The 27250-nt window shown below is 36.4% G+C and overlaps 2 protein-coding genes across 6 annotated transcripts in view; both read right to left on the bottom strand.

Moving 5' to 3' along the window:
- The window catches only part of LOC127788850 (ethanolamine-phosphate cytidylyltransferase-like), a 34564-nt gene extending 23412 nt beyond the window's left edge, over window positions 1-11152 (bottom strand). For both annotated transcript variants that reach the window (XM_052317495.1, XM_052317497.1), the window contains exons 1-3: window positions 10627-11152; window positions 8682-8917; window positions 6805-6986 (exon numbers count right to left, since the gene is read on the bottom strand). In XM_052317495.1, the coding sequence (XP_052173455.1) occupies window positions 6805-6986; window positions 8682-8917; window positions 10627-10928 (720 nt within the window). In that variant the 5' untranslated portion in view covers window positions 10929-11152. The remainder of the gene's footprint in view (window positions 1-6804; window positions 6987-8681; window positions 8918-10626) is intronic.
- Window positions 11153-13817: 2665 nt separating this feature from the next.
- The window catches only part of LOC127788848 (probable galacturonosyltransferase 7), a 33004-nt gene continuing 19571 nt past the window's right edge, over window positions 13818-27250 (bottom strand). For 3 of the 4 annotated variants that reach the window (XM_052317491.1, XM_052317494.1, XM_052317493.1), the window contains 3 exons: window positions 15799-16156; window positions 15164-15706; window positions 13818-14647 (listed from right to left, as the gene is read on the bottom strand). In XM_052317491.1, coding sequence (XP_052173451.1) covers window positions 14366-14647; window positions 15164-15706; window positions 15799-16156 — 1183 coding nt within the window. In that variant the 3' untranslated portion in view covers window positions 13818-14365. The remainder of the gene's footprint in view (window positions 14648-15163; window positions 15707-15798; window positions 16157-27250) is intronic. The other variant, XM_052317492.1, reaches the window with a different exon arrangement.

A 27250-nucleotide genomic window follows, 5' to 3' on the forward strand; every position in this document is an offset into this window, starting at 1 on the left:
CTCTGGAGGTGCCCTTCAAGTTTGCTTGTTCTGTGAGTTCCTTTGTGACAAAGATAAAACTTTCCATGGAATTTTTGAAAGAAGAGAACACCTCCCAAGGTAGCCTTTTTTCTGTGGATTGCCTCACTCAGCCATTCCTATTCTGGATGCTTGAGGACACATTGTGAATTATTGGCACATGTGCAAAAGGGATGGAGAGTCAATTGACCATTTATTATTTCACTGTTCACTAGCATCCACGATATTGAGCTTTTATCTCATGTTTTGTGTTCAGAGAGGTGGCTTGCCAAAAACCAAAACAAAGAAACGTTTGGAGGACTAATCATTTGGATAAAAGCTCAATTTGGCCGCTGAACTTCTTGTCGTTTGTCACTTTAGCCCTTAAACCTATTTTGGCCCAAATACACCCTTGTACCATACGAATTGATCTACTTTGACCCTATGACTAACAACCATCAGTCATATGGTCAAAGTGAACCAATTCGTAAAGTATTGGGTTGTATATGGACCCAAAAAAAAAAGGGTTCAAGGGCTAAAGTGACAAAAGACAAAAAGTTCAGAGACCAAATTCGGCTTCTTTTTTTTTCCCTTTAATGTCATATACCTTAGTTATTTTTTAAAATCTTGCAATTGTTATTTTTAGCTTTTAGCTTGAATTAATGACATATTCCTTTGTTATCAAAATGAATAAGTTATTTAAATTACAAATATGAATTTATTATAATGAAATATAGGGTATATGGTACCAATCAAGCACCCATTACCCTATCAATACAAGGATGAGAGGTTAAACAAAATATCCTAATGGCAGGGGCAGAGCATTTAAGAGGCTGGCGGGGCCATGGCCCCCCAGACTTTCAAGCACAAAAGCTTACACCTTTTGTGTGTTCTTCTCATTCCATTTCAGAGAGTAAGAGAGAGAGAGAATGTGGCATGGCAAAAAATACTGAAAAGTGATGCATGCTGATCGATGAAAAAGTTTAAGTGGTCAAATTTGACCTTAGATATTTCTTCTATTTTTTACAAGTTATATCATCATTTAATATTGTTTCACTTTACTTTTGACAGCAAAATTTAACTTTATTTTATTTCTGAGATTTTTGCTATGAAGATACTGTAATTATTAGTCTCTAAAGATTTTTTAAAATTTATTCATGCAAGATTGGTAAAAGAATAAAGTGACTAAGTGAGTTAGATTATATTTTTAATTAATGCAATATTTATTTAATACAGATATCTTGTCATAATTAAATTCTTAATTTTTTTAAGTAATATTTATTTCTTTTTGCGCCAAATCACTATGTCATATTAATTGCAATATATATATAGATATTTTAAGTTTTGGATTCGAAACATATCTGAAATTGTTCACTTGTACACCATACCAATGATAAATTTGTAGAAGGAAGTATTTTCTGTATTTTCTTATTCTGTTGTATTCAAGTTGCTGTGTTAATTTAGCCGATAGCTGTATGTATTGTTGTACTTTTGATTCACTTTCATTTTATTCAGTGAATTACGAGAGTTTCTTCTCTCTAGATTGTGCCCTAGTCTGCTATTTTGTTTTCCCTAGCATACTGTTCCAAAATTCAGTACCTTATTCAGTATGATATTGGCAATTATGCCCCCCCCCCCCAAAAAAAAAATAAATAAATAAATCTCACACTCCGCCACTACCTGAGGATACAACTATGAGGACAAGGGGAGGGGGATAAGGATGGACATGCAGGGGTACAAGGACAAGTGGAACGGACCCCTACCCATACCATCCAACAACAACAACATATCCAGCCTTTATCCCATTATGTGGGGTCGGCTACATGAATTCTAGACTTTCATGTATTTCTGTCTTTTGTCATATCCTCATTTAGATCCATATACTTCATATCAAATTTTAATGTCTCTCCCAAAATCTTCTTGGGTCTACCTCTACCTCTTTTTGTGACTAATTGTTCCATTTCATCAACTCTCCTCACAGGAGCGTCTCTTAATCTCCTTCTCACATGACCAAACCATCTTAGTCTAGTATCTCTCATCTTCTCCTCGATTGGCACTACTCCTACCTTATTACGAATAACTTCATTTCTAATTTTATCTTTTCTTGTATGTCCGCACATCCATCTTAACATCCTCATCTCCGCTACACTCGTCTTTTGCTCATGCTGGTATTTGACTGCCCAACATTCTGAGCCATACAGCAAGACTGGTCTTATAGCTGTCCTATAAAATTCTCCTTTCGATTTTAATGGGATTTTACCATCACATAACACCCCCGATGCATTTCTCCATTTTAGCCAACTTGCCTTAATTCTATGCGCGACATCCTCATGGATTTCTCCATCTTTTTGAATCACTGATCCCAAATATCGAAAATGGTCTTTTCTTTGTAAGATTTGGTCTTCTAATTTTATTATAACATCATACACTCTTGCATTTTTACTAAATTTGCATTCCATATATTCTGTTTTCTTTCTACTTAATTTAAATCACTTAGATTCTAAATTGTTTCTCCACAACTCAAGCTTAGTGTTCACTCCTTCTTTTGCTTCATCCACCAACACTATGTCATCTGCAAATAGCATACACCATGGCACATCTGTCTGAATATCTTTAGTGAGTTTATCCATTACTAGGGCAAATAAGTATGGACTTAGTGCAGAACCTTGATGCAGTCCTATTGTAGTTGTAAATGGTTCAGTATCCCCTCCGCATGTTCTGACCCTTGTCTCTACACCATGATACATGTCCTTAAGAGCTTGTATATAGGCTATTTTGACTCCTTTCTTCTCTAAAACCCTCCATAATACTTCTCCAGGGACCCTATCATAGGCCTTTTCTAGATCTATAAACACCATATGTAGGTACTTCTGATGATCTCGATACCTTTCCATTAGACGCCTCAGTAAATATATAGCTTCTATTGTTAACCTATCAGGCATGAAACCAAACTGATTTTCTGACACCTTTGTTTCCTTTCTAAGCCTCTGCTCTATTACTCTCTCCTAGAATTTCATGGTATGACTCATTAACTTAATTCCTCTATAATTTTCACAGTTTTGAACATCTCCTTTGTTCTTGTATATAGGAACCAAAGTACTCTTCCTCCACTCATCTGGCATCTTTTTTTATTTAAGGATGGCGTTAAATAGTTGCGTTAGCCAGAAGATGCCCTCTTCTCCCATGCATTTCCATGCTTCTATTAGTATATTATCTAGTCCCACTGCCTTGTGATTTTTCATCTTTTTTAATGCTTGTCTTATTTCATTTGAACTTATGCGTCGATAGAATGTGTAGCTCACATTCCCTTCAGAGTTACTAAGATGTCCCAACCTAACTCTTGTGTCACCACCATCATTGAATAATTTTGTGAAATACTCCTTACATCTCTCCTTAATCGCTCCCTCATTTACTAAAACATTTTGATTGTCATCTTTTATGCATTTCACTTGATTTAAATCCCGTGTTTTTCTTTCTCTTGCTTTAGCTAATTTATATATATCCCTTTCTCCATCTTTTGTATCAAGTCGTTTATATAGATTCTCATATGCTTTTGACCTTACTTCACTAACAGCTCTTTTTGCTGCCTTTTTTGCTTCTTTATAATTTTTTTGATTTTCTTCATTGTTGCATTGATATACCGCCTTATAGCAAGTTTTCTTATTTTTAATTTTCAATTGTACCTCTTCATTCCACCACCAAGACTCCTTGAGGTTAGGGGCTCTACCATTTGTCTCTCAAAGGACTACCTTTGTCGTGCTTCTCAGAGCATTAGCCATTTCTTTCCATATTTGGTTTGTCTGTCTTTCTCCATTCCATTCCCTTCTACCCCTTAATTTTTCTTTGAAGATTAGTTGTTTCTCCCCTTTTAAATTCCACCACCTGATTCTTGGATTTTGTTTTATGTGATTTTTTCTCTTCTAATTTCTTACTTGGACGTCAAGTACTAGAAGTCTATGTTGAGTAGTCAAACACTCTCCCGATATCACCTTACAATTCCTACAACATAACCGATCCTCTTGTCTCATGAGGAAGTAATCTATTTGGGTGCTTGAGGTGATATTTTTATATGTGATTAAGTGTTCGTCCCGTTTTTTGAACCTAGTATTGGTTATAATGAACCCATATGCCATAGCAAAATCTAGGATAGATTTACCCTCATTATTAATTTCCCCGAATCCATACCCTCCGTGTACCTCTCTATATCCATTTCCGTCTTTACCCACGTGCCCATTTAAGTCACCTCCTATAATCACTTTCTCTCCTCTTGGTATCATTTGTATGAGTCCCTCTAGGTCCTCCCAGAATTTTGCTTTTATCTCATCACCTAACCCCGCTTGTGGTGCATATGTACTAAAGATATTCATAGTCATTCTTCCTAGACTAATCTTCACCATAATAATCCTATCCCTTATTCTCTTTACATCCACTACCTCATCTATTAAGCTTTTATCCATAATAATCCCCACTCCATTTTTCGCTCGATCAGTTCCTGTGTACCATATTTTATATTCAGCTTCTGATAAAATTTTTGTTTTTTTCCCTACCCATCTCGTCTCTTGAAGGCACATAATATTAATTTTTCTCCTAATCATCACATCCACCACTTCCATAGCTTTGCCTGTTAATGTTCCTATATTCCATGACCCAATCCTTAATCTATGATTTTGTTTTTGGCCTTGACTTTGGATTTGATTTTGTTTTTGGCCTTGACTTTGAATTTGATTTTGTTTTTTATTTTGATTTTGGTTTTGGTTTTGATTTTGATTTTGGACTAGCTTCTTTACCCACATCCGTCCAAGCAAATGCGGGAACCCTTGCTCATTTATCATTGCATCCGGGCGCCGATGCAGCGGCCCTAGCTCACTTGTCACTACACGGGGGCAGTGTAGCACGTCGCTATGAAGGGTTTTGCCCACGCCCAAACGATTTTTCATAATTTGTCTAGAGTTCATGTTTTGGATCCGACTAAGTTTTACGTTGGCTGTCGGCTACCTAACACAACCCTCCTCCTTTATCCGGGCTTGGGACCGGCAGTGGATAACATCCCCGGGCGGAGTTCTACCCATACCATCCAATGCAAAAAAAATTCTAAATCTCAAGGTTGGCTTACTTGTAATGGATTATAATGATCTTCTATATCACGATTATGTATCCTAAAAAAATGGTGACTATCTGATGCATCCAAAACAGGCATGACAACAAATCCGATCAAGTTGGAACTAATAAATTCATTTTCAGAAAATTTATTAGATCTATAATCAGATCCAAAAGTAAGTTAGGGTAATATTTTTTGTCATTTAGTAAGTTCAATCCCTGAACTTTTTTTGGCTCAAATACACCCCTCTACTTCAAGCTTGGTCTGATTTGACCCTATGACCAACGGTCTATTAATAGTCCGATGGTTATAGGCTAAACTAGACCAATTCGTAAAGTACAAGGGTATATTTGATCCCAAAAAAGAAAGAAATCTCAAGGGCTATAGCAACAAATGACGAAATGTTCAAGGGCCAAATTGAGCTTTTATCCTATTCATTTTTATGGTTTTTGGTAGGCTAGAGAGGAAGAGGAGAGCTTTTGAAAGTTGGTTCAGCTTTTTTAACTTTAAGGGAACTAATATTGTTTCCTTCTTTTTATGGGTTAGGGAAGCTTGTTCCTCCCCCTTGTAGCTTTTTTTTGGCTCTTTTTAGATTATTCAATCATATTTCAATGTTTTACAGGTTACTTTCACAATATCAACTATGTGATAGAATATGACCATATCAATTATCTTCATTCACCGCCATCTTATTAAACTCTTCCACATGAAGATCGTGTTGAAACCTTATCTCATCATTCCCTTGTTAGGGAGTTGTGTCAAGAAGAGCATCTGGCATGAAATTTTGCCATATTATTCTTTTGCATGGATTTACATTATTGATGTGACTTTTATAAGTCAATTGACATTATGAATGTCGTACCACCGACCCTAACTTTGTTAGGACAAGGTACGGTTATTATGATGATGATGTTCTTTTTAAATGATTCTTCCTTATAAAGGTGTTTATATGTTTCTTTTAGGGTTTGCACAACCAAGGCATCTCTTATATATGTTAAGAAAATAATTCAATTATTTGGAAAGAAAAGGTGTAAGCAATCTAAGAACTCTCCTAGGGTTTTCCTTGTTTTTTGGACCATCACACTCTGATCTAATTTGATGGTTATAAATTGAGAAAGTAGGGCCAATTGGTAAAGGACTACCACTGCTAGTGTAAAATGTCAGCAGAATTTGTTAAGCATCTTCTCTTAGATAGGCCCCGTTTGGGATTGAATTTACAAAAATAAGTTAAGGTGAGGTGGGTTGGATTACATAAAACTATTTAGTAATTCAATTTGAACCCATGACCTTGTAGTTACAAAGGAGCAACCTTAGTACCTTACCATTTTCATTGAATGTTAATGTAGATAAAATTATTAACACAATAAGACAAAAAGTAATTACTAGAACAGACATGTGAAACAGTACATTACTTGGAAGATGCATAACTGTTTCTGAAGAAATTTGTATGCAACAAAGTTCTTGTAAAGTAAACTTGGCAAAAAAAAAGTTCACATAAAATAAAATTACAAGCTCCTTTCCTTGGAGCAAAACACATAGCCAAATGATCCTTCTCTATCCACATACTTACTAAATTAACAAGGAATCCCCGTATTTCATTGACTAAAAAGTACAAAGTGGCCACAAAATTTAGAAAGAAATATATACTGATAGTAATGAACAAGCAGATCTCAACAATGAGTACAAACTGTTCAGCTAATAGGTACTACCTTCCCATTGGAGAATTGCACAATTCTTCGAGATGTGGGTAGAAAATGAGAAATGCGTGTTCCACTGCCAGATCCACGATCTTCAGATTTTTGGCTGTGACCGTGACTGAATTGTCTTTGCAAAGAAGAATGGTTGTGGCCTTCACCAGTAGACCTCTCTCTCACACAAAGAAGCATACGACCTATTTGTAACATTAGAAAATATAATTTCCACAGCCAGTGTAGACTTCAGGAACATAAATTTGCTTATAATAAAGTATAATTGTGTCTCTTACATTATACTGACTAAACAATTACTTTTCCAGGGTAACAGCAAAGTACATTGTTGGAGAACTGAATTTTAACATTTCCATCAACTATAATGAGATACGCAGTTCCAGGACAAAATTGTTTATATTTTTATCATTTTCTTATCAAGGAAAAAAGATTTGAGAATAAAGAAATTGCCAATGCCATGGTGAATTAGATAAGGTATAAAGGAGAAAGAAAGGAAGAGAGAGAGAGCGTGATAGAATTAGTTGTTCTCTTTCTTTGTTAAATGCAGAGGTACTTGTTTCTTCTCTTGGCTATTACATATATAATCCAGCCTTTTTTGTAGTTTTCCTTGTACAACGGCAAATCCTAACCTGGATGTAACCCTCTAAGCCATACTATTGTTTTAATATTATTGATCTTCATCGAACATAATTTTTAACTTCATTAAATAGAATTTTCAATATTTTGATTTCACAAGGACCTAGTACCCCTTGGGCAAATATGAGACCTGACTATATACTACAATCCTTGATTGGTGGGAATCTTATACAAATTAGAATTATGAATAGTTATTCCTAAATGATACTTTCAAATCTGTAATAACCTTTACTTTTAACTTCTTTCATTATCATCATCACAAGCGAGAACCCAACTATGTAGAGTCAACTACATAAATTTTAACTCTCCAATCATCTCCTTCTGTAAGGGTCATTATATCCCATGTCATATCTAACAACATCCTACCAAGTTTTCTTTGTCTTCCTCTACCTCTTTTGCTACAAACTTCTATTTCATCCACTCTCCTCACAAAAACATCTATTGGTCTTCTTCCACATCCAAACCATCTTAATTAGGGATGTAAATGTGTCCCCAGTGGGTCTCAATTAACCCCATTTAAAATTAAAACATGTATAAAATGGGGATATTTTAGGTATAAAGTTTATTTGAAAATTAACTAAAAATAAGTATGTAAATGGGGTTAATTGGGGACCCATTTACACCCCTAAATTCTTAATCGCATCTAGTGCATCTTATCATTAGTCAGTGCCACTCCCACTTTATTGTTAAATTCTTCAAATAGATTTTTTTCACTTTAGTTTCAGAAGGACATCCATACCCCTTGGATCCTTTTAACTATTAGATGCTGCAAACCTCAGTACTGTAAGAACCCCAAACATATTTACATATTTAGAAGTACGAATGCTTGTGCTTCAAATCTTTTGACTTCAATTTAAGGACTTGCAATTCACATTCGCATTTGTACTAAACTTGTAATCTTATGTCCTGAATATTAATAGATTAGCAATCCATGTTTAACACTAATTACTACATTGCATGTATTTAATAGGGAAATAGTTTTATTTCCAAAGATTAGTATACTTCCAAAAACTTTAAGCTACTTTCATTTTCCAAAATGATTCCCATATGTTTCCAATTTCCTTTTCCTTTTTAAAAAGATCCAAAAGTTTCCATTTCTAGAGTAGGAAACAAATTGATCCGTGCCCAGTAGTTCATTCCACCATTCCAAATCCCAAAGGGGCAAAAAAAAAAAAGGAAACAAGGAAATAAAAAAGCTGGCAATACAAAAACCAAGCAATATAAACAGGTAAGAAACTCCATACCAACAATGTCAGTGCTCGAAACTCCTTCTGTTCGCTTGATCTGCTTATATCGACCAGCCTTCTTGGCAAGGGCATAAGCATCAGTTCCATCAGGTAGAATGCATGGGTCATCCCCATGAATAATATAATCTATATTGTACTCATCAAATAGCTTCTTCATGAATTCATCAGTTATAGCATAAGGTGCATCAGGTATGACCTCATCCACCCATTTCACAGCATTGACCATAATCATCCTACAAAAAGACCAGAATAAAACAAAGAAGTTAGTTTTTTAAGATTGAAATATAATTTCCAAAATTTGCAGGACAAACAGTATATTTTCTAAAGAAAATGATATGCAAGTAAACAATGCTACAGGGAAAGATCCATGTAAGAAGTTATACTAATTTCATCACACATACAAATAGGTGTGTCCGAGAGAGAGAGAGAGAGAGAATTGTGTACAGTTTTTATCAGTAGTGTAACAATTAAGAATGTGGCATTTCACCAAGGAGGGAAGTGCTTATGGAAAAGAGTGATAGAAATTAAGTATGTGTTTGCTAAGGGTTGCAATATTGGAAGTATCTCCTCTCTATATGGGGTCAAACTCTAGAAAGCTATCATGAAAGTCAGGCATGGAGTTTTCTAACTTTATTCGTTTCAGGGTGTGATAGGTCAAGGCTGAGTTTTCAGGGTTGAGAGAGGTTCCTTACGGAGATATTCTCAGACCTATTTGCTCCTACTTCTTAAAAGGAAGTTCATGTTAGCGAGTCGAGACTTCTACCTCTCATCCAATGGGGTAGCACGGTCCTTACACTTGAGACATAGTCTTCAGGGGTAAGAAATTGACTTGACAATGGCTTTTTACAGCTTATGGGCTTAGATCCTATACAAGGAACGTAAATGTTCTTTCCTTATACATTGTTCTCTATGACAAAAGGAGACTTGACAGAAATTGACTTGATGATGGCTTTTTACAGCTTATGGGTTTGGATCCTATACAAGGAACCCAATTGTTTTTTCCTTCTACATTGCTCTCTATGACAAAAAGAGGCTTGACCTCCCTTGGAAAACCATCTAGAATATGATTTTTCCTCCTATAGTTGCTCTTTTTTTTTTTTAACAGGTGTCCTGAATGCTATTTTTACTTTTGGCAATGGGGGAAGCTTAAACAGCTAGTCCTTTACTGGTGTTTTATGTGCACGAAAAGCAACATATGAGGTGATCATCTTTTCCTCTACTATATGGTCACCCAAAAGGTGGAAACTCTTGTTTGTTTGGCTTTAATGTACAATGGGTTATACCATCCTCCATTCTAATTTTTGTGCATGCTCGGACAAGTTGTCTGTGGAATAGCCAACACATAGTTTCAGATTTGCTTCCATTTTTGCATTTTTGTGACGTATATGGAAACTTTTGAGACTGTTTCATATCGCTTACTCTAGGATGGATGCTTGTTTCTGCATGTCCTCCTTTTACAATTTATTGATGATTTACTAGTTTTCATTGTGGATAGTGTGAACTTCTAGTTCTCTACCCTCCCTTTGTACAATGTTCACCCCCTTCTTCGGACATTTTTTGTGTTTTATATATCATTATGTATAAATTAAGAAAAAAATGTGTTACAAACTGTGTCAGGGGAACCCTTTCTTTTTTCTCCTGCGCTTTCACGGCCAGTTTGCATAAGTTACCATAATGTCTGAGTTCTTGGGAGGCACAAATCAGAGAACACATCCTCGGCACACAATAACTGTATCGAAGAACAAATGATAATATAGGAAAAATAAAAGATAAAAACCAAATCATAGCCAAACTCAGATTCACGTCCAACCAATCGATGGTGAGGAAACTCATGATGCGTTCAGCAATACCCCACGAATCGACGAAACATTTTGCCCCAGGGGACGAGGATTTGAAATCGCATTGAAATACGAGACAATTACGAAAAGGAATACAAACCTACCTCTCCTGGAGCGGAGTAACAGGCGGGCCCTTGTTAGCAGTAATCTCCGCGTCGCTGACGACGCCGACAACCAGCTGGTCGCCGAGAGCCCGGGCCTGGCGGAGGGCGTTGCAATGGCCGTAATGCATCATGTCGAAGCAGCCATCCATGTAAACCCTAACTGGCCCCTTCTTCTTCTTCCAGCGTAACGGATACGCGAAATAGAAGCCGAGGGCGGAGACGCCGAGCACCACGCCTCCAATCAGCCAGGTCCTGGCGGCAATCAGCCTGCAGCTCTGGAAGTTTCCGGCGTGATCCGCCATGGTTCCACCGGGTGCGAGAATGCGAAACTAACCTTGATCTTTGGCGTGAATACGACACGCGAACTTCTTCATGACGCCTGGAAGTGACGGCAACGCATCTGGTTTCCCATTCGCTTCGATTCGATTCGGTTCCCTCCCAATTGATTCGTTGCTCTCCTCTTCTCTTCTCGTCTTCTTTTACCTTTCTCTCCTTCCTTCCATTTCCTTCTTTTCCTCTTTTCCTGTAATTCATTTTCATTCATGCACACCGCTATTTTCTTTTTGGTTCTTTCGTTTGTTTTCTTTGAAAATATATCTTTTTTTTCAAGTATTTATTTATATAATCTCTTGTGAATTCTAAATTAAAAAGTAAAACAACTAAGAGTAAATGTTTAAATTTGTTATAATTTTAAAATAAATTTTTAATTTTTGTAATTCGTTCATTAAAATTATAAATTTATTATAATCATGGAATGTCATTAATAATTATTAGTACTTATTATTAAATGATGACCTAGTAAATGAATTAAATAAGACAAAAATATAGTGTATAAAATAATATAATTTTTAATTATCTCATTATTTTTATAACATAATTTTTTTAAAAAAATAACTTATTATAGTGAAAGAAGTAGAGTTAAACTCTATTATAAGTGAGTTAATATTATAATTTTTGTATGATTCTCTCTTCATCACTATTTTTTTTTTTTTAAGAAATTTCGCTTTGAAAGAATTTAATGAGAAAAGTGAGGAGATTCACTCTTTTGTGATATTTTTGAAAAATTTTATTTGAATAATGCTATTTTGTCTGAATTGATTGACGTACAGGATGACTAAAAGACAAAAATATCATTATCTTGAAATTGCTGCTCCAAATAAAAGTCAAGCGGACTTTATCATCAATGAAGCCCGCCCGAACTGAATGTTGAAGTCCACCCGCCCAGCAGCGGGCGAGTTGCTAGGCAGACTTCAACTTAGATGAAGTCCGCGCGCTACTATGCGGGCGGACTTCATTCAAATTGAAGTCCGTCGCTACGAACTTCAATTTGATTATATTTTATATTATAATTTTAATTATTTTTTATTTTAATTTTAATAACAGTGTGCTTGGCGGACTTTATCAGAAAGCATATCATGTTTTATAAAAAAAAGATAAATTATTTTCTAAATGCATTGATAGGTTATAAAATATTATTAATTATTTTTGTTATTATAGTTTTAGTAGAAAGAAGTTTTTTAAAATTAAAATTAATAAAATCTTATTTACATTTAATTATGTCGCGAGAAAGAATAAGTAACTTGACTATATTGTCAATTGAAAATAATTTACTTTTTTAAACTAGAATATAAAAATTTAATCAGTAATGTGACATCTCAAAAAGTAAAAAAAAAAATAATAATAATAATTTTATTATTTTTTAAAAGGCTAAGTTATCACCTAAGGCCCACCAACCCCGTGAGCTAGCTTGCTTTTCAGATGAAAAGTCATCAAGATTTATAACACAAGAAAGTTCTCTTTTTATTCATGATAATATTTAGTAATTTTTCTTTGTGAACCTTCTAAATTGATTTTGTTGCAACTTTTTATTTGCATTTTTATTCATTTTTGTGTTAATTTTAATTTTCTATTAAAAATAGAAAGCAAACATTGCATTTGATAGTATTGTATTTTTTTTTTCAAAATATTAAAAATAAAAGCTAAAAATGATGTTTGATAATTTATAATAAATGTTGTTTGTTTTGTCAAATAAATAAATATTATTTTATATTAAGAAAATATGACACTCATATCGAATAATTAGTTTTAAGAAATTCAACTTTGTCACTATTCAAAAGTTAGAAATTATAACTGCCATTATTATTCACTATATAAGCTCCATCAAAAAATAATAACACAACAATTTGTGCTCAAATTTGGTAGTCTTCTAATCTTTTCTAGTTTGCTCCACACTACTTTGGCATTGGGTAAAAATTAAAAAATTATTTTAAATTTTTCTAAATGAGAGATTAAGTATGCAAAAATAAACGCTTCAGTTCTAAGAGAACACTCGTATAAAAAGGCCATTATCGAGTTGATTCAAGACCATTGGTTTGAGGACTTCCCCCTCATTTTGTGATCGCTACTCCCTATAGAGGAGGTGAAATGCAAGGTGCTTCTCATGTCAATCTTACTTCTTTTAGTCATACATCAACAACCACCATATTATGTAATTATAACACTCTTTTGGTTGCCCCTAAGATATAGGTCAAATGGTGTATAAGTGATATGTTAGAATTAATATTAATAGGTTACGAGTTTGATACTCGATTTAGGCAAAGGCCAAAGACCTGCCTGAGATTTACCTCCTCTGTTGAAATCAAAGACACGAACGACAAAAAAATCATGCAAGGGCAATAATCTCAATCACAGTCCCATGCTTTGAGGCATGGCATCAACTGAACTGAGAATGGTGTTCGCATTCCTATGGCTGGAACTGGAAGGCTTCTATTTGTCACCAACATAATCCATATTATTCCTTCCAAGTATTAGAATTATGAATGATTCAGCAGTAGGAAGCACTAGCGCCATAGTGTCTTTTTCATTATCGTTCAAACAAACACAAAAAGTACAAATGGATAAGAGATCTTAGAACAAGTTTACATCTGCAATTCAATAACAATATATACCTTTACTTTGTTTTAGCTTCCTCTTCTTCTTTAGAATGCCTCCAGAGCAGAGAGTAAAAAGAGATGACATCTGAATCCAAAGAAGGAAACTATAAATAGCATCTGGAAGACATAAACCAAGGGGGAAGATGATAAATAACAAAAATATGCATATAAAAAAATCAATGCATTACTTCCCTGACTGCCAAAGTTTAAGAATAATAAAGCCCCAAAAATAGAAGAAATTCTAAAAAAGAAGGAATGGAACAAATTGTTATGATATCTAACCCAACAATAATATTGTGGTCGTTTTGGTAATCCTTCAGGAAACCCTGCAAACAGCGCTGCTGCCGCTGCTGCTGCCCTATGTACAGGATCACATAAATCCCACATTGCTTTTTTTGCTTCTTCATACAAACTACCAAACAATACAATAAAAAAAAATGCAGAGAGAGAACTTGAGCTCTTCCTCTTCTTAAAGTCTCCACGAGAGGTTGTCCATGAAATTGCATGTCAACCTTGTCTTCTGTCTTTATCAACTTCTCCTCCAGTCCTACGAACAGTAGCTGCCTCTAAAACTCTTGCTTCTGCCTGCTGTCAGAAACTAGACAAAATTTTCATCCCTCCCTCCCCCACCTTTATTCACCATAACAAACATTTGTGGCTGTAACTACTTCCATGCCACCCCACCAAAAAACTTGCTCAGGTGAAAACCCTGTTGCATCAAGGAAAAATAGACATCACAAGGCCCCTGCTTCTCGGATTCCTATATTGTCCGTATTTTTGAGTGATGAGCCACCGGGGTAGCCTCTTCATGGGTTCACGTTGCAATCGCTTAGGAAATGATTTTCTCGGTTCACAAATGTCCTCCAGTAACCCTTGTATTTTGGAATGCCCATTTCGATCCATGGTTTCATATTTCCATTATAATGTAAGACTGCAGCCTTCTGAATGGATTCAGTATCCAGGCTATAATCATGGCCCAGTCCTGACAATACCCATGTATCATCAAGAGCATGAACTAGGCCTTGAAAAGCAAACAAGCTTGCGCGTAGTGCAGCAGCTTGAAATAATTCCTCCCCTGCGTTTGGCTGCTGTTCACATTGAAAGGAAAAAAGAAAATACTGGTCAGTAAAATTGATTAGTTAACTGCATGGTTTCCTCAATGGAATACATCAAGATGTAAGTGCACCAACCACCAGTGATCAAAATCACAAATTCTTAAAAGACAGATATTTCTGAAGACACCATGTCAACTAGAAAACTCAAAATGGCACAACAAAAAAAAAAAGGAAAAAGAGAAGAAAGAAAGCAATCAAGAAGAAGCTGAAGAAAAGGAAGAAACTGCAAAGTAGCATGTCAATATGAGAAGCAGTAAACGTATTCCCCCAAAAGAACAAGCCTCCATATTTTATCACAAAAACTAGCACTTTATGGTCTTACAAGGATATCTCCATTCTAACACCATGTATCTAATGTAAATTAACCAGATTAGCAACCCATGAAATACCCGATGAAATAGAATGATCTTTGATAGGGATATAGATCAGTTTGTGATTTAAGAAAAAAAAAAAAAAATAGATGACATGTTAAAAAGAAATGGCACTGACCTTTTGTACCAATTTCCAAAATGTTTCTGTGACATCTAGCTCCCTCCACCTAACTAGATCAACAACATTCAATCCAGACATCCAAGCACAGGAATTTGTGTTGGAGATATTGTCACCCAAAAAGTTCCTCAGCTGACCCAACCTCACAGCACAGAACTGTGTAGCACCAATCACTTTTCCCTCTATGTCCAGGCTCCAGAGGGCTGACAAGTCTCGTTGGACGACAACATCGTCATCTAAAACCACAACTTTCTTAAAATTCCCAAAGATTTTAGGAAGGAGATAATGTAAATGAGAGAAAATAGAGATGTATTCTGTTCTAATATGAGTTGTAGACAGTGTATCAGTGCTGGGAAAGGAAATACGAAATTCTTCAGCGGAGGACATATGTAATGCCGTAGCCTCCATGTCACTCAGATTAAAATCTTCAACATTCAATACATGTATAGTAGCATCCTTGTAAGTGTTTTCATAGAACCAAAGCTTCATGGCAAAGTAATTCTGCTGATCTGTCAGCACGTGAAAGACTTGATTCCCACTTTCCTGAAAAAGCAGGAAAAGTATATCAATGACTGAAAAAAACCAAATTTCCAATTAGGAGCAACAATTTGCATAAGATAGCTAAGAAGACATACTTTTGAGTGCATTACAGTTGAGTTAATTACTGCAGATGATGCTAGTACATTGTTGGAGAATATAACATAGTGGTGCAATGCTGGATTGTTATATTTATCAGCCACTGACGGCTCCATATCAGGAGGAGGAGATCTGAAATATTCCAGAGTCAGTCGCATCGACAGACAGTGAAGACTTTTAGGCATAGTTTGGGCAGAAAGTTGGTAGAGGAAGGCACTCTGCTTCATGTGGAAGTTAGCTTCATCCTCTGTCAGATCAACTAATTGCCTCAATTTCTTGTCAACATTATTGCAGTCCACAACAAATGACTTTGCTTGGGCTATTACGGTTTCCATCTTTTGTAGTTTGTCCTCAATCCTGATGTAAAAGCAAAACTGGTCAGTATGTTTTGATAAGCAAAACTAGGCCCAACTTATCAAGAATGATTGTAAAATTCAGTGAACATTTGGTGGACCTTCACAAGTGGATAACATCTTTTACATAGGCCAATTCATATGACACCAATGAGGTATAATTTTTCTGCTATAACGTTTCTCAAAAGAAAAAAAAAAAAAAAACAGGTGATGAGTTACATGAAGCATTTGGATTATGAGGAACACATGCTTGATCTATAACATATTTCAATCTATAACTGAAGAAAAAAAGACAAAATAACAGGCTATCACCTCATTAAACACAGCCTCTCTAGCAGTAGGCTAGGCCTTCAGACACTAAAGGAAATCCATAAAAAGGTTAGTTATTCTTCAAAATGGGCCTTAAACACTGCAAGGGGAAATCCATCAGCTCTTGAGAATTAACTTTGAGAACCCTCTTGTCAAAACACCAATGTTGGCACATGTAATCCTTACAAAAAGAAATAACAATGAAGTTGCCCCATGCACCAAGGGCAACCCCAAGAGTCATTGAAGTTAGACTACTCCGTCCATATGTCCCTCCTCTGCCTCTCCCTGTACTCTTGAGGACAATAAACACTAGAGATAGCCCACTAAAACCCATCCTTTGTAGTATTGAATCCATATAATATGAGTAGGAGCCTGACACATCTCCCTTGGACAAAATTCCATATACCAAATGATGAGATCTCTATCCAAACCCAGCACATCTAAAGAGGAGCCAAGAATAGGAGTTTGTTTCAGCCAATGAAACATTTGGGCTTATGGCCCTCTTTCAATAGATTAATTTCCACATTTTACCAATTGATTCGAAATAGATTCCACTTCAAATCCCTAGTGATTCATTGTATGAAGAGTTTTCACCAGAGTCGGTTACCACCTTCCAGGCTCAGCTACCAAAGGCATTGAGCAAAAAGGACGTTACGATTGATGAATAGCCATCCAATAGATAGTCCCACCTGGCCTAGCTATCGAAATGCAGCCAGATGCCAAATTTTCCTGAACCTATAGAAGTGATTATGAATCTAATCTTAACTATCAGAAGATTATGAATCCAAATCCTATCATAACTATAACAAGATAAGATAAAAATGGAAAGGTAAACCTACATAAAATATAACAAGATAAAACCTAATCAAAATCTAATCTCTCAAATCAATATATGAAACTTATCAAAATACTCCTATCATCCTCCCTCAGTGGGAGAAAAATTCAACCCTGAGGTTTGTAAATCTGTATTGCTCAATCACCCAACTTAGGGAAAGTGGTTGGATGGCCTTTCGTCACCATCTATGATATACCTGTGTCACTAAAGGCCATTGTCACCAACATTGACTTGCTGCTGGCATGTCTATATTGTGCTATCTCTTGTATAACTTCAGTAGGGTAGGGCTAAAAAATGGCGATGGCTTGTTAGAAATCCCAGTGTAGGTTAAATCTGGAGGATTCACCAAATGAACAAGAAAGCACTGAACTTGTCCATCCCAAGCAAAAATGTTCTGCACACATAAAATAATGTCAAATTTATATTAGTGTGCGTGGTAGAAAGGTAATTGTAATGAGACTTGACTTGAGTTGGTAGGCAGGGACAAAATTGGTCACCACGAGGTTCGCTGGGAAGAATAGAATGATGTAGGTGGCTAAGAGCTTTATCTAAGTCAACCTATTCAATGGATTTCATCTTGTGATAAAGCCTAATAGGGAGGATCACCTGTAAAACAAAACCAGGTGGATGCATAGGAACTGGCAAAGGGCAAAGACGTTTCAGGAATTCCTCAAGAAAAACATTAGGAGATTCTTCAATTACTGAACAAACTTCTCTGTGTTCATCCTTGAGAACTTCCTCAACTGCTGTAACACTTTCATCCATCACCTCAAGTTTAGGCTCTTCATGGTTACTAATTTGAATTTCCTTTTTTCTACTATCTATTTGATTTCATATCACAACCTTCAGCTGCTCTTTTATTTTCTCCCACTATGAAAGGCAAGAAAGAGCAAGTTTGGGTCAACTGACCAAAAAGACCATAGTTAGAACACCATGGTTGTGACTCAACATTTGACAATGGCATCCTAAGCAAAAGACAACCTAACATTACTTTGTGATTCATAAGAGAGAGAAACAATATCACTTGTATTCAATAATTAAAGGAATTAATTTTCTGCATGCATCATGTACTTATTTATAGGCAAAATCTAGTCTACCACATGATTATGAATCCAAATCCTATCATACATAAAACAAGATAAGCTAAAAATGGAAAGGCAAACCTACCTAAAATATAACAAGAAAAGCCTAATCTAAATATAATATCTAAAGTCAAAATAGGGAACTTTTCAAAATATCCCTCTCAGTTTGAGTAGTGCCTATTGAAGGTAAGATGTGAAAAACACGGTTAAGAAAGCTTGGACATATGACAAAACAACCAACAAACACACTCTTGTGAAGTGAGCAAATAAAATGGAAGAAATTTTTAGTAAAAGATTGAGAAGAAGACTAAAGAAAACTTTGTTAGAAACTATTAAAAATAATATAAGTGATAATGGCCTTACAAAAGATATGGTTATAGATAGAGAGGGCTAAAGTTCTACAATTCATATAGCCAAATATACCTAGTAGGATTAAAGCTTGTGATTGTTATTGTTGTTGATGAATGAAAAAACACAAGCTTGAGCTTAGTTAAAATCCCAGTAACAAGTAGTTACTTCTCATCTTTGTACATTGAATATGGTTTGTATTACCATTTTGTGGATTAATGAAATATTTATCTTCGACTAATAATAATATTTCAATATTATTATTAATTAAATGATATCTTCAAGTTGGTTAGTACCTCGTTATAATTTTATTGCTTTTTGGTTATTATGTTCATCAACATTACTAATTAAAAAATAAAAAATATATATTATTAAGAAGTTTGTAGCAAATGATTTAGAGGAAGATAAAAAATAAAAAAAAACTTTAGCGGGCAGAAAGCCTTAAACATAGCGTCGGATATAATAACCTTACAGAAGATATAACCATAAATAAAAAATGGTTGCAAAGCTACAATTCATGTAGTTGACCTCACCTTATGGGAACAAGTCTTTTGATATTGTAGTTGAGTCATTATCACATAATGGTCTCCTTTTCTATTTCCCCAATTTATTGTCTCACTCATGATTGTTTTTGTATTTGTAATGACATTTCTTAGTTTAGAGATAAAGAGAAGCCATCTAGCATACAACCTTGAAAGAACGAGTGATTAGATGGTTGCACCCCAAATCAAGTCATTGTGTCAAAAGTCCAATAAAAGGAGGGGCCTCACATTCATATCCTCCAAAAAGCAATGAATCTTTGAACAGGGTCAGCCACTGGAGAGAGAGAGAGAGAGAGAGAGAGAGAGAGAGTTGATATAATTGCCCTCATCATCCTTTCCCAATTCTCAAGATCATTAGATATAAGGAAAATCCCACTGCAAAAAGGTCGAAGCAAACACAACAATCTCAAAAGTGGTTGACTATTCTCAACAACATATGGTCCTCAAGCAGCCAAGGGCTTTGGGAGAAACTCAACATAAAATAAATCTTCATTTAGCCTCCAAACGGGCAGTACTCAGTAGAATCACATAGAATTAGCAACTGCAGAGACAATCTTAATTCTGAAGCTAGGCTCATGGTCACAAGGCAAAACTCCACAAATAGTCTTAACTCATGGTGATACTATTAATTGGGCTCTTTTGGGGTAATAGAGCCGCTTCAATTTTAGTGAACTCCGTAAACATTACAAAGTCATTACTGGAACTTGGAAATGCTTAGCTCCACTCGCTGAACACAAGGTTTCAAATGTTGAAATGTGATGATATGAAAAGCATCGCATATTCCTAGGCAAACAAGAAAATCAACATAATCAGATGCTAGTCTAATATTTTTGTGAGTTGTGATCACACCTACCCCAAACATAGCAGTATTCACAGGTTGTCTTCCTCAAGCTAGGATGCAGATCTAGTTGAACTCTAAGACTCCCAACAATTGATGCATCACTGATAATGAAAGCCTAAGACAAACTCAACCCACAGAGGCAACTCAAACACCTCCAGCCATACTCCCACATTCACTGATATTGGGAAAAGCATCCCATTACCTTTCCCACATAGCCTCACCCATCTGAAAAGAGATCTGGATTTGGTACTCATAAACGTCCTTGAAACTGTCCAGCCCATCTCCAATGGCCCTAAAAAATTATCCATCCATAGATGTATGGGTAAGCCAAGAACAACCCAGCTCCACTCTGATTTAGAAATTTGACCCCGTGCAACCCTTAGAAGCCCACAAATCCAACCGAAGATCAAGAGTTTGAAACAACTAAAATAGATCAAGCTTGATCTTGTAAGCCTCCTTAGCCAAGCGACGAGCAGAGGAAGAAGGCACCATAGTTGTCAAAGGCTCAAGGTGTATTGAGGCATAGGAGAGCTTGGAGCCTAGTGTCATGACCCAAGTAGTAAGTAAAGGACAATATAGTAATAGTATTATAATAATAGTTAGGAGATATTTTAGAAACACATGGGGTGCATGTGCTAGGCCGTTATTGAGCTTGTAATGCCTATATAAGGCTACTGCTATTGGTTTGTTGGGTATGCTGAAAATTGATATTGAATCACTACTTTCTCTCTCTCCAATTCTCTCTCTCGTTTCTCTCTATCCTGCTCTCCCTCATTTCTCTTAATTTTCTCCCTAATTCTCTTCAATCTCCCCTTCCTTTCATCTTTGTTCTTCCCCAATTCCTCTTCTAACCCATCACGAACCCTAGGTCCATGACACCTAGGTGCAAGGCACAAGGCTTTTGGAAGCGAAGCGCACATTTAAATAAAAATACTTATGTATCATTATTTTCAATACGTATGTTGTTAAAAGTTGTCTAGAGTATATGCAAATGAAGTATTAAATAGAAGTTGTATCCCAAAACTATAATTAGTAAAAGTTATGGGGTGAAACTGTAAATATTTGTATCTTCATAGGGATATCCACCCACTATTATAAATAGAGGGCAAGGGGTAGCAAGAGAGAGAGAGTTTTCAGTTTTTCCTGTTTGTAAGACTATTGGTTATCCTCTTGTACCTAAGTGTTGTGGGAAGAAGAGATCAAGATTGTGAGAAAAGTGATTCTTGGAGCGATCTGGTGAAAATCTCTTTGGTTATTTTCATTGTACTTGGGAGCGCTGTAATAGGAGGGAGTAGAGGACATTTATACTGCTGTAATCACTCTTGGTTTCTAGTGAATTTTTCTCGGAGAGAAGGCTGGATGTAGGATTGCACTTTGCAGTCCGAACCAGGATAATTCTGTGCTTCTTGGATGGTTTGATTGTTCTTCTCTTTAATTTCTTTGCTGTATTCATTATCTATTTTGTTGTGGTTTGATTTCCGGGTGAGGAGTGAAGAGAGATTGGCAAAACCTAAGTCTTGAATCGGTTTCTAAGAGCTCCTAAACATAACAGATTGGTATCAGAGCCAAGAACCCTTTCAAGAATTGCCAAGAACCCTAGAAATCTTTAGTTTTAATCCCTGTTATGGCTTCCGCACCTTCTTCCGCTAGGTATGACATAGAGAAATTTGATGGATCAAATGATTTCGGTCTATGGAAAATTAAAATGAGGGCGCTGTTGGGAAATTTGGGATTAGAAGAGGCTTTAGAGGCAGAATAGAAACTGCCCGAGAATGCCTTAGAAGAACAGAAAAAAGATTATAGTAAGCGTCGGAAAGAAATCAACAAGAGGGCCTATAATACTCTAATTCTAAGTTTAGGAGATAAAGTTCTTAGGGAAGTTTCAAGGATGGAAACGGCTGAGGCTTTATGGTCTAAATTAGAGATTTTATATATGACAAAAACACTGTCAAATAGGCTGTATCTAAAGGCAAAGTTTTTCACATTCAAAATGCAAGAAGGGCAGAAACTAAATAATCACATAGATGAGTTCAATAAAATATGTCTTGATTTAGAGAACATAGATATTAACTATGATGAGGAAGATAAAGCCCTTGTATTATTGCATTCTTTTCCAAAAACATATGAAACCTTTGTTGATATATTAAAACATGGTAGGGAAAAGTTATCCCTAGAAGATGTTTTTGGAGCATTAAACTCTAAGGAGTTGCAACAGAAAGTAGAAGGAAAATCTACTGGAGATGTCCTTACTGCTAGAAGTAGGACTGAAAAAAGAGAGTTTAAATCAAAGGGGAAGTCAAGAAGCAAGTCTAAGAATGGCAAGAAACAGTTTAAATGTTTTCACTACCATGAGGAGGGCCACTTCAAGAGAAACTGCCCAAATAGGAAGAAAGAAACCCAGGAGGAAACCAACCCCGAATGCTCAAGCACCATGTGTGGCTTTGGCTATGAGAGTGCGGATGTCCTATAGTTTTTTCTAGGTATGCAGTAAAAATAGCATAGGTCCTAGGGTTAGGGTATTCTTCTCATAGGAAAAGGGTATTTACCCATAGGAAAAGGGTATTTACCCATAGAGTCATGGTGGAGGGGGGAATGGTTTGTCTAGGCATCAAAGTAAGGTTAAGGGAATTGGAGATGGTAGAGAATAGGAAGCATGGTGGAGCTATTCCAGATTATTAGAAGCTGTAAAATATGTCCCTGGTTTAATAAGAAAGCCTAATGTCCTTAGGAATAATTAGATAGTGAGAATTGGAGTCCTAAGAAGTTGCAAGGATCTCTTAGGGAGATGGTAGCAACCCTCAAGAATGGAGGTTATGTGGTGTATGCTTGCATTTATATGTGGATAAGCTGTAGCCACTAAAGAATAGCCTATGATAAGGTTAGGCTGTGTCATTTGTTGAGGATGGCTCACAATGGTGAGCAAGGACTAAGAAAGGCATCTAAGGCTAGGGATATTAGGGGAAGGGAAAATTTTGCAGGTGTATAGGAATAGAAACCAGGTAGTTTGACTAGGAGAAGTCTCCAAAATCAGACCTTGTATATGTCAAAAGCCCATTATAGATTAGTTCTAGGATCTAGGGTGACCTATCTAGGCTTTGTCTCATGGTGGAGCTAGGTGAAGTGTTCCTAGTGAAGATGGTGTGTTCCTAAGGAATTCCCAAGCGTATATGAGCTTGCTGGAAATTGCTTCTGGTGTGAAGGGTTAGGTGTGTGGAGTTGTGTAATAGGTATACCTAGGTCTCCTAAAGCTAGGGTTCTTACCTATGAGGGAAAACTCTACTAATAGGACATGGAATTAGTTGATTCCAAGGCCAAGGGATGGAATTTGGAATGCTGGCCAACAAGGAGAATCCTTTGGGATGTCCTAAACTAACCTATGAACCAGGGTATAGCAATAGGGAAATCTGGAAAATGTTTTGATCAGATTCATTGTGTAAGCTTGAGCTGAATTGTGAGAGGGAGGAAGCTAGTGTTTAAGATAGCTTTGGCTCTTGCAGTAAGGGTCCTTGTGAACAGTGAGGGGAAAAGGGTGCGTGCAAGGGTTGTCTTATATGGTGAAGCCCTTGGTTGATCAAAATCTGGATTAAGCAATGAAAGGAAAGGAGAGTCATCTTGTAGGTAATGAGCAAGGGAATAGAAGGTCTAGTGTTGCCTAGGATGGGTAAAAGATAGAACCTCAAGTAACCTACCAGTGAGGTATGGAATGTTGGGTTTGAAGGATGCTTAGGCTCAGGTTTGAGTGCTAAGGAGCAGGCTGGAAAATAGAATCTCTTGTATAAGAAGAGGTGATGCACTCTTGTCCAAATGAATGGCATGGAGCCATGTAAATTTGGGGAGAATCTTGGACTTAAATGGTATATCCCTTAGGTTAAAGGGGTGGAGTGCTGTTGTAGTGTCAATTTGTAAATTAAGGAAGTGCTGGAAAATGGGAAAAGTCTAGGGAAATGGCTAGACATGGCCATTGGTTATAGCAGCACATGAAGGCTTAATTTGGGTTAAATAGGTGTCACTAATCAGCTAGTATCCATGGAAAATTAAGAGAGAAATTGGTCCTATAAGAGTAGCCTAAGGAGTTAGAGGTTAGAGGGAAAGGTAAGCAAGGTTTATTGCTTAGAAGGTCTCTCTATGAGTTAAGTAATTCCTAAACCAAAATATTATAAGAATTGGGGTCTCTTATGATGGTCCAAGGGGTTAAAATTGAGTGCATAGGAGTGGCCGTGTCAATTTCAATGGTATGCCTAGGAAGAGTAAGGCAGTGTCAATTTCAATGGTATCCAATGGGAATCTCAAGGTGTATCTGAGGTGGTAATTCAGTGTTTGAGATTGTTGGAAGGAGGAGAAGCTGGAAAGATAAGGCATAGAGGTTGGAATAGAAATGGACAGCTTATGGAAGCCTAGGATTACCCAAATCTTGAGCATATCTTGGTAGGCTGGTAGTTAGAAGAGTCTCAAGAGAGTTAAGCAGTTCTCAAAGTTTGAAACAAACATAAGAAGGGAAGACAGTGGTAAAGCCTAAAGGCCGGTTTTGGGAGCTAGGAGGAAGTCTAGCAATGTTTAAGGCCAATCCGGGTAAGGTGCACTGTTGATGTGATGCTGTGTAAAAGTTTAGACCCTTTGGGATTAAGGAATAACATCATGTATGGATTTGGTTTATGGTGGAGTGTGCCTAGCTGGAAATTATGCATTTAGGGTGTATATGTTGCATTTTGTATGCAGCAGGATCCCTAAAATATAGTCTAGGCAGGAGGAGTTGAAATCAGCCAATGGGCAGTCCAGTTGGCTTAGTTTTTTAGTCCCTCCATGGAGTATATCAATCATATCGATGTTAGGAAAAGTTATTCATTAGGAAATCCCTTGAGGAGGATAATATCTAATGAGAGTTGCAGGTTTAGTTATTGCAGCTGAAATTTATCCAAAGGTGATCCATTGTTATGTTTTATAGCATTGATATGTTTTCGTTGATGTGCTTGTGTTTTTTGAGTGATCAGGTGCAGCAGGAAGATCCATGTGAGAGCAGGTCAAATTCATCTATTGGAAGGCCAAGGTTTTGATGGATGAAGGTTGAAGTATACTCAAGAAAATGGTGGAGAATTGTTAAAAGTTGTCTAGAGTATATGCAAATGAAATATTAAATAGAAGTTGTATCCCAAAACTATAATTAGTAAAAGTTATGGGGTGAAACTGTAAATATTTGTATCTTCATAGGGATATCCACCCACTATTATAAATAGAGGGCAAGGGGTAGCAAGAGAGAGAGAGTTTTCAGTTTTTCTTGTTTGTAAGACTATTGGTCATCCTCTTGTGCCCTGAGTGCTGTGGGAAGAAAAGATCAAGATTGTGAGAAAAGTGATTCTTGGAGCGATCTGGTAGAAATCTCTTTGGTTATTTTCATTGTACTTGGGAGCGCTGTAACAGGAGGGAGTAGAGGACATTTATACTGTTGTAATCACTCTTGGTTTCTAGTGAATTTTTCTTGAAGAGAAGGCTGGATGTAGGATTACACTTTGTAGTCCGAACCAGGATAATTCTGTGCTTCTTGGATGGTTTGATTGTTCTTCTCTTTAATTTCTTTGCTGTATTCATTATCTATTTTGTTGTGGTTTGATTTCCGAGTGAGGAGTGAAGAGAGATTGGCAAAACCTAAGTCTTGAATCGGTTTCTAAGAGCTCCTAAACATAACATATGTATAAAGATGTAAATGTAAACTTATAAAATCATAAATGAAAAATAACCAATGGTATTTAACTAAATAATGGGGTGTTTCGTTGCTTTCTCAAATATCTTTTAATTTTTTCTAGTTATTATTGGTTAGATTTTACAAAGTCCATCAAAAACCTAAAAATAATTATATAGGAGCAAAAGGCATGCCCTTGCACATCTGGGTGAGGCGTGCCTTAGCAACTAGGTGTGTGCCTCATACAATGAGGCACCCTCTAAGCCTTGTGCTTGGGCATGCCTTTGACAACTTTGGAAGGCACCGCCAATGTTCTTTACCACCATCCTAGCTAGCACTTCCCACTTGCCCTTTGCCATCTCTACAACTTCAACAAATTAGCAACAAGGCCATTCCATTGGGAATGAGCCCTTACTAGGCAAGAACCACAAAAGCAACCATGTATATCAAGAAGCAGAATCAATCTCCACATTAGACTTCTCCTTCAAAGAAAATCTCAGCCAAGAGAGGATGGACAAAGCCTGAAGGAAACCTTCCTTCAACAACACTTTATCCAATGTTGACAAATGAACAAAAGGCCTTCATAATCTACCTTAACTCTCTAAACAGCATTCATCATGATTCCAACAACTAGAAATATGATATCGTATAAGAAAGTCACCTAAGGACAGTTTTTATAAGCACCATGTTAGAACCAGTTAAACACACCTACTTTCATTCAACTATTAAAAGTCTAAGAGAACAACAATTGTACCACACACTTGACCTTACTATTCCTTGATTACACCCATCGAATCAGACTCCCACTCCCCTCTTTATCCAAACAAATAGCCATCTTCGCACTTTCACTGTTCAAAAGTCTTCCAGTGTATCTGAAAGATCCTGTGCCTCATTTGGGCAGCTAGGCTTTGTCACCCCCATAAAGTGAAGCAGAACAAGGTCCAAAAATACAGAGATCACCAAGGGAATATCATTTCAGAGGAATAGATTTTCAGAAAAGAACTACGATCATATTATCTAGGACAACTAAAATATGGATGTTCTTCAAATAAGAGGAATAAGTACTTGAATAACTTTCATAGGCACACAATTCTTCTGTCCTTGAAATGCATCTAAGCAGTCTACTCAGTAATGACGGATGTAGAGCTTTTTTCTGTTTGTGTGCTGTATATCAATGGCTTTCTCTTTCTGCCTCCAATTACACATTTTTTTAACAAAGCATATATGCATACATATTATTAATACTTAAAAGGCGTTAGTTACTCATAATTCCATGATTTGATCTTATTAACATGATTTGGATCCACAAGGAATTTTTGTTAAGACTGCAGAAAGTATAATATGAGAAGCAGCTAAACTTATAATACAATATTAGCTGCTTAAGAAAAACGAGGCAAACCAAGAACGGGTTGTTCGTGGATATATGCATCAGGTAAACCAGATGCATAATGTCAGTCCAAGCATATT

This window comes from Diospyros lotus, chromosome 13, assembly GCF_014633365.1.
Source record: "Diospyros lotus cultivar Yz01 chromosome 13, ASM1463336v1, whole genome shotgun sequence".
NCBI classification, from domain to species: Eukaryota; Viridiplantae; Streptophyta; class Magnoliopsida; order Ericales; family Ebenaceae; genus Diospyros; species Diospyros lotus.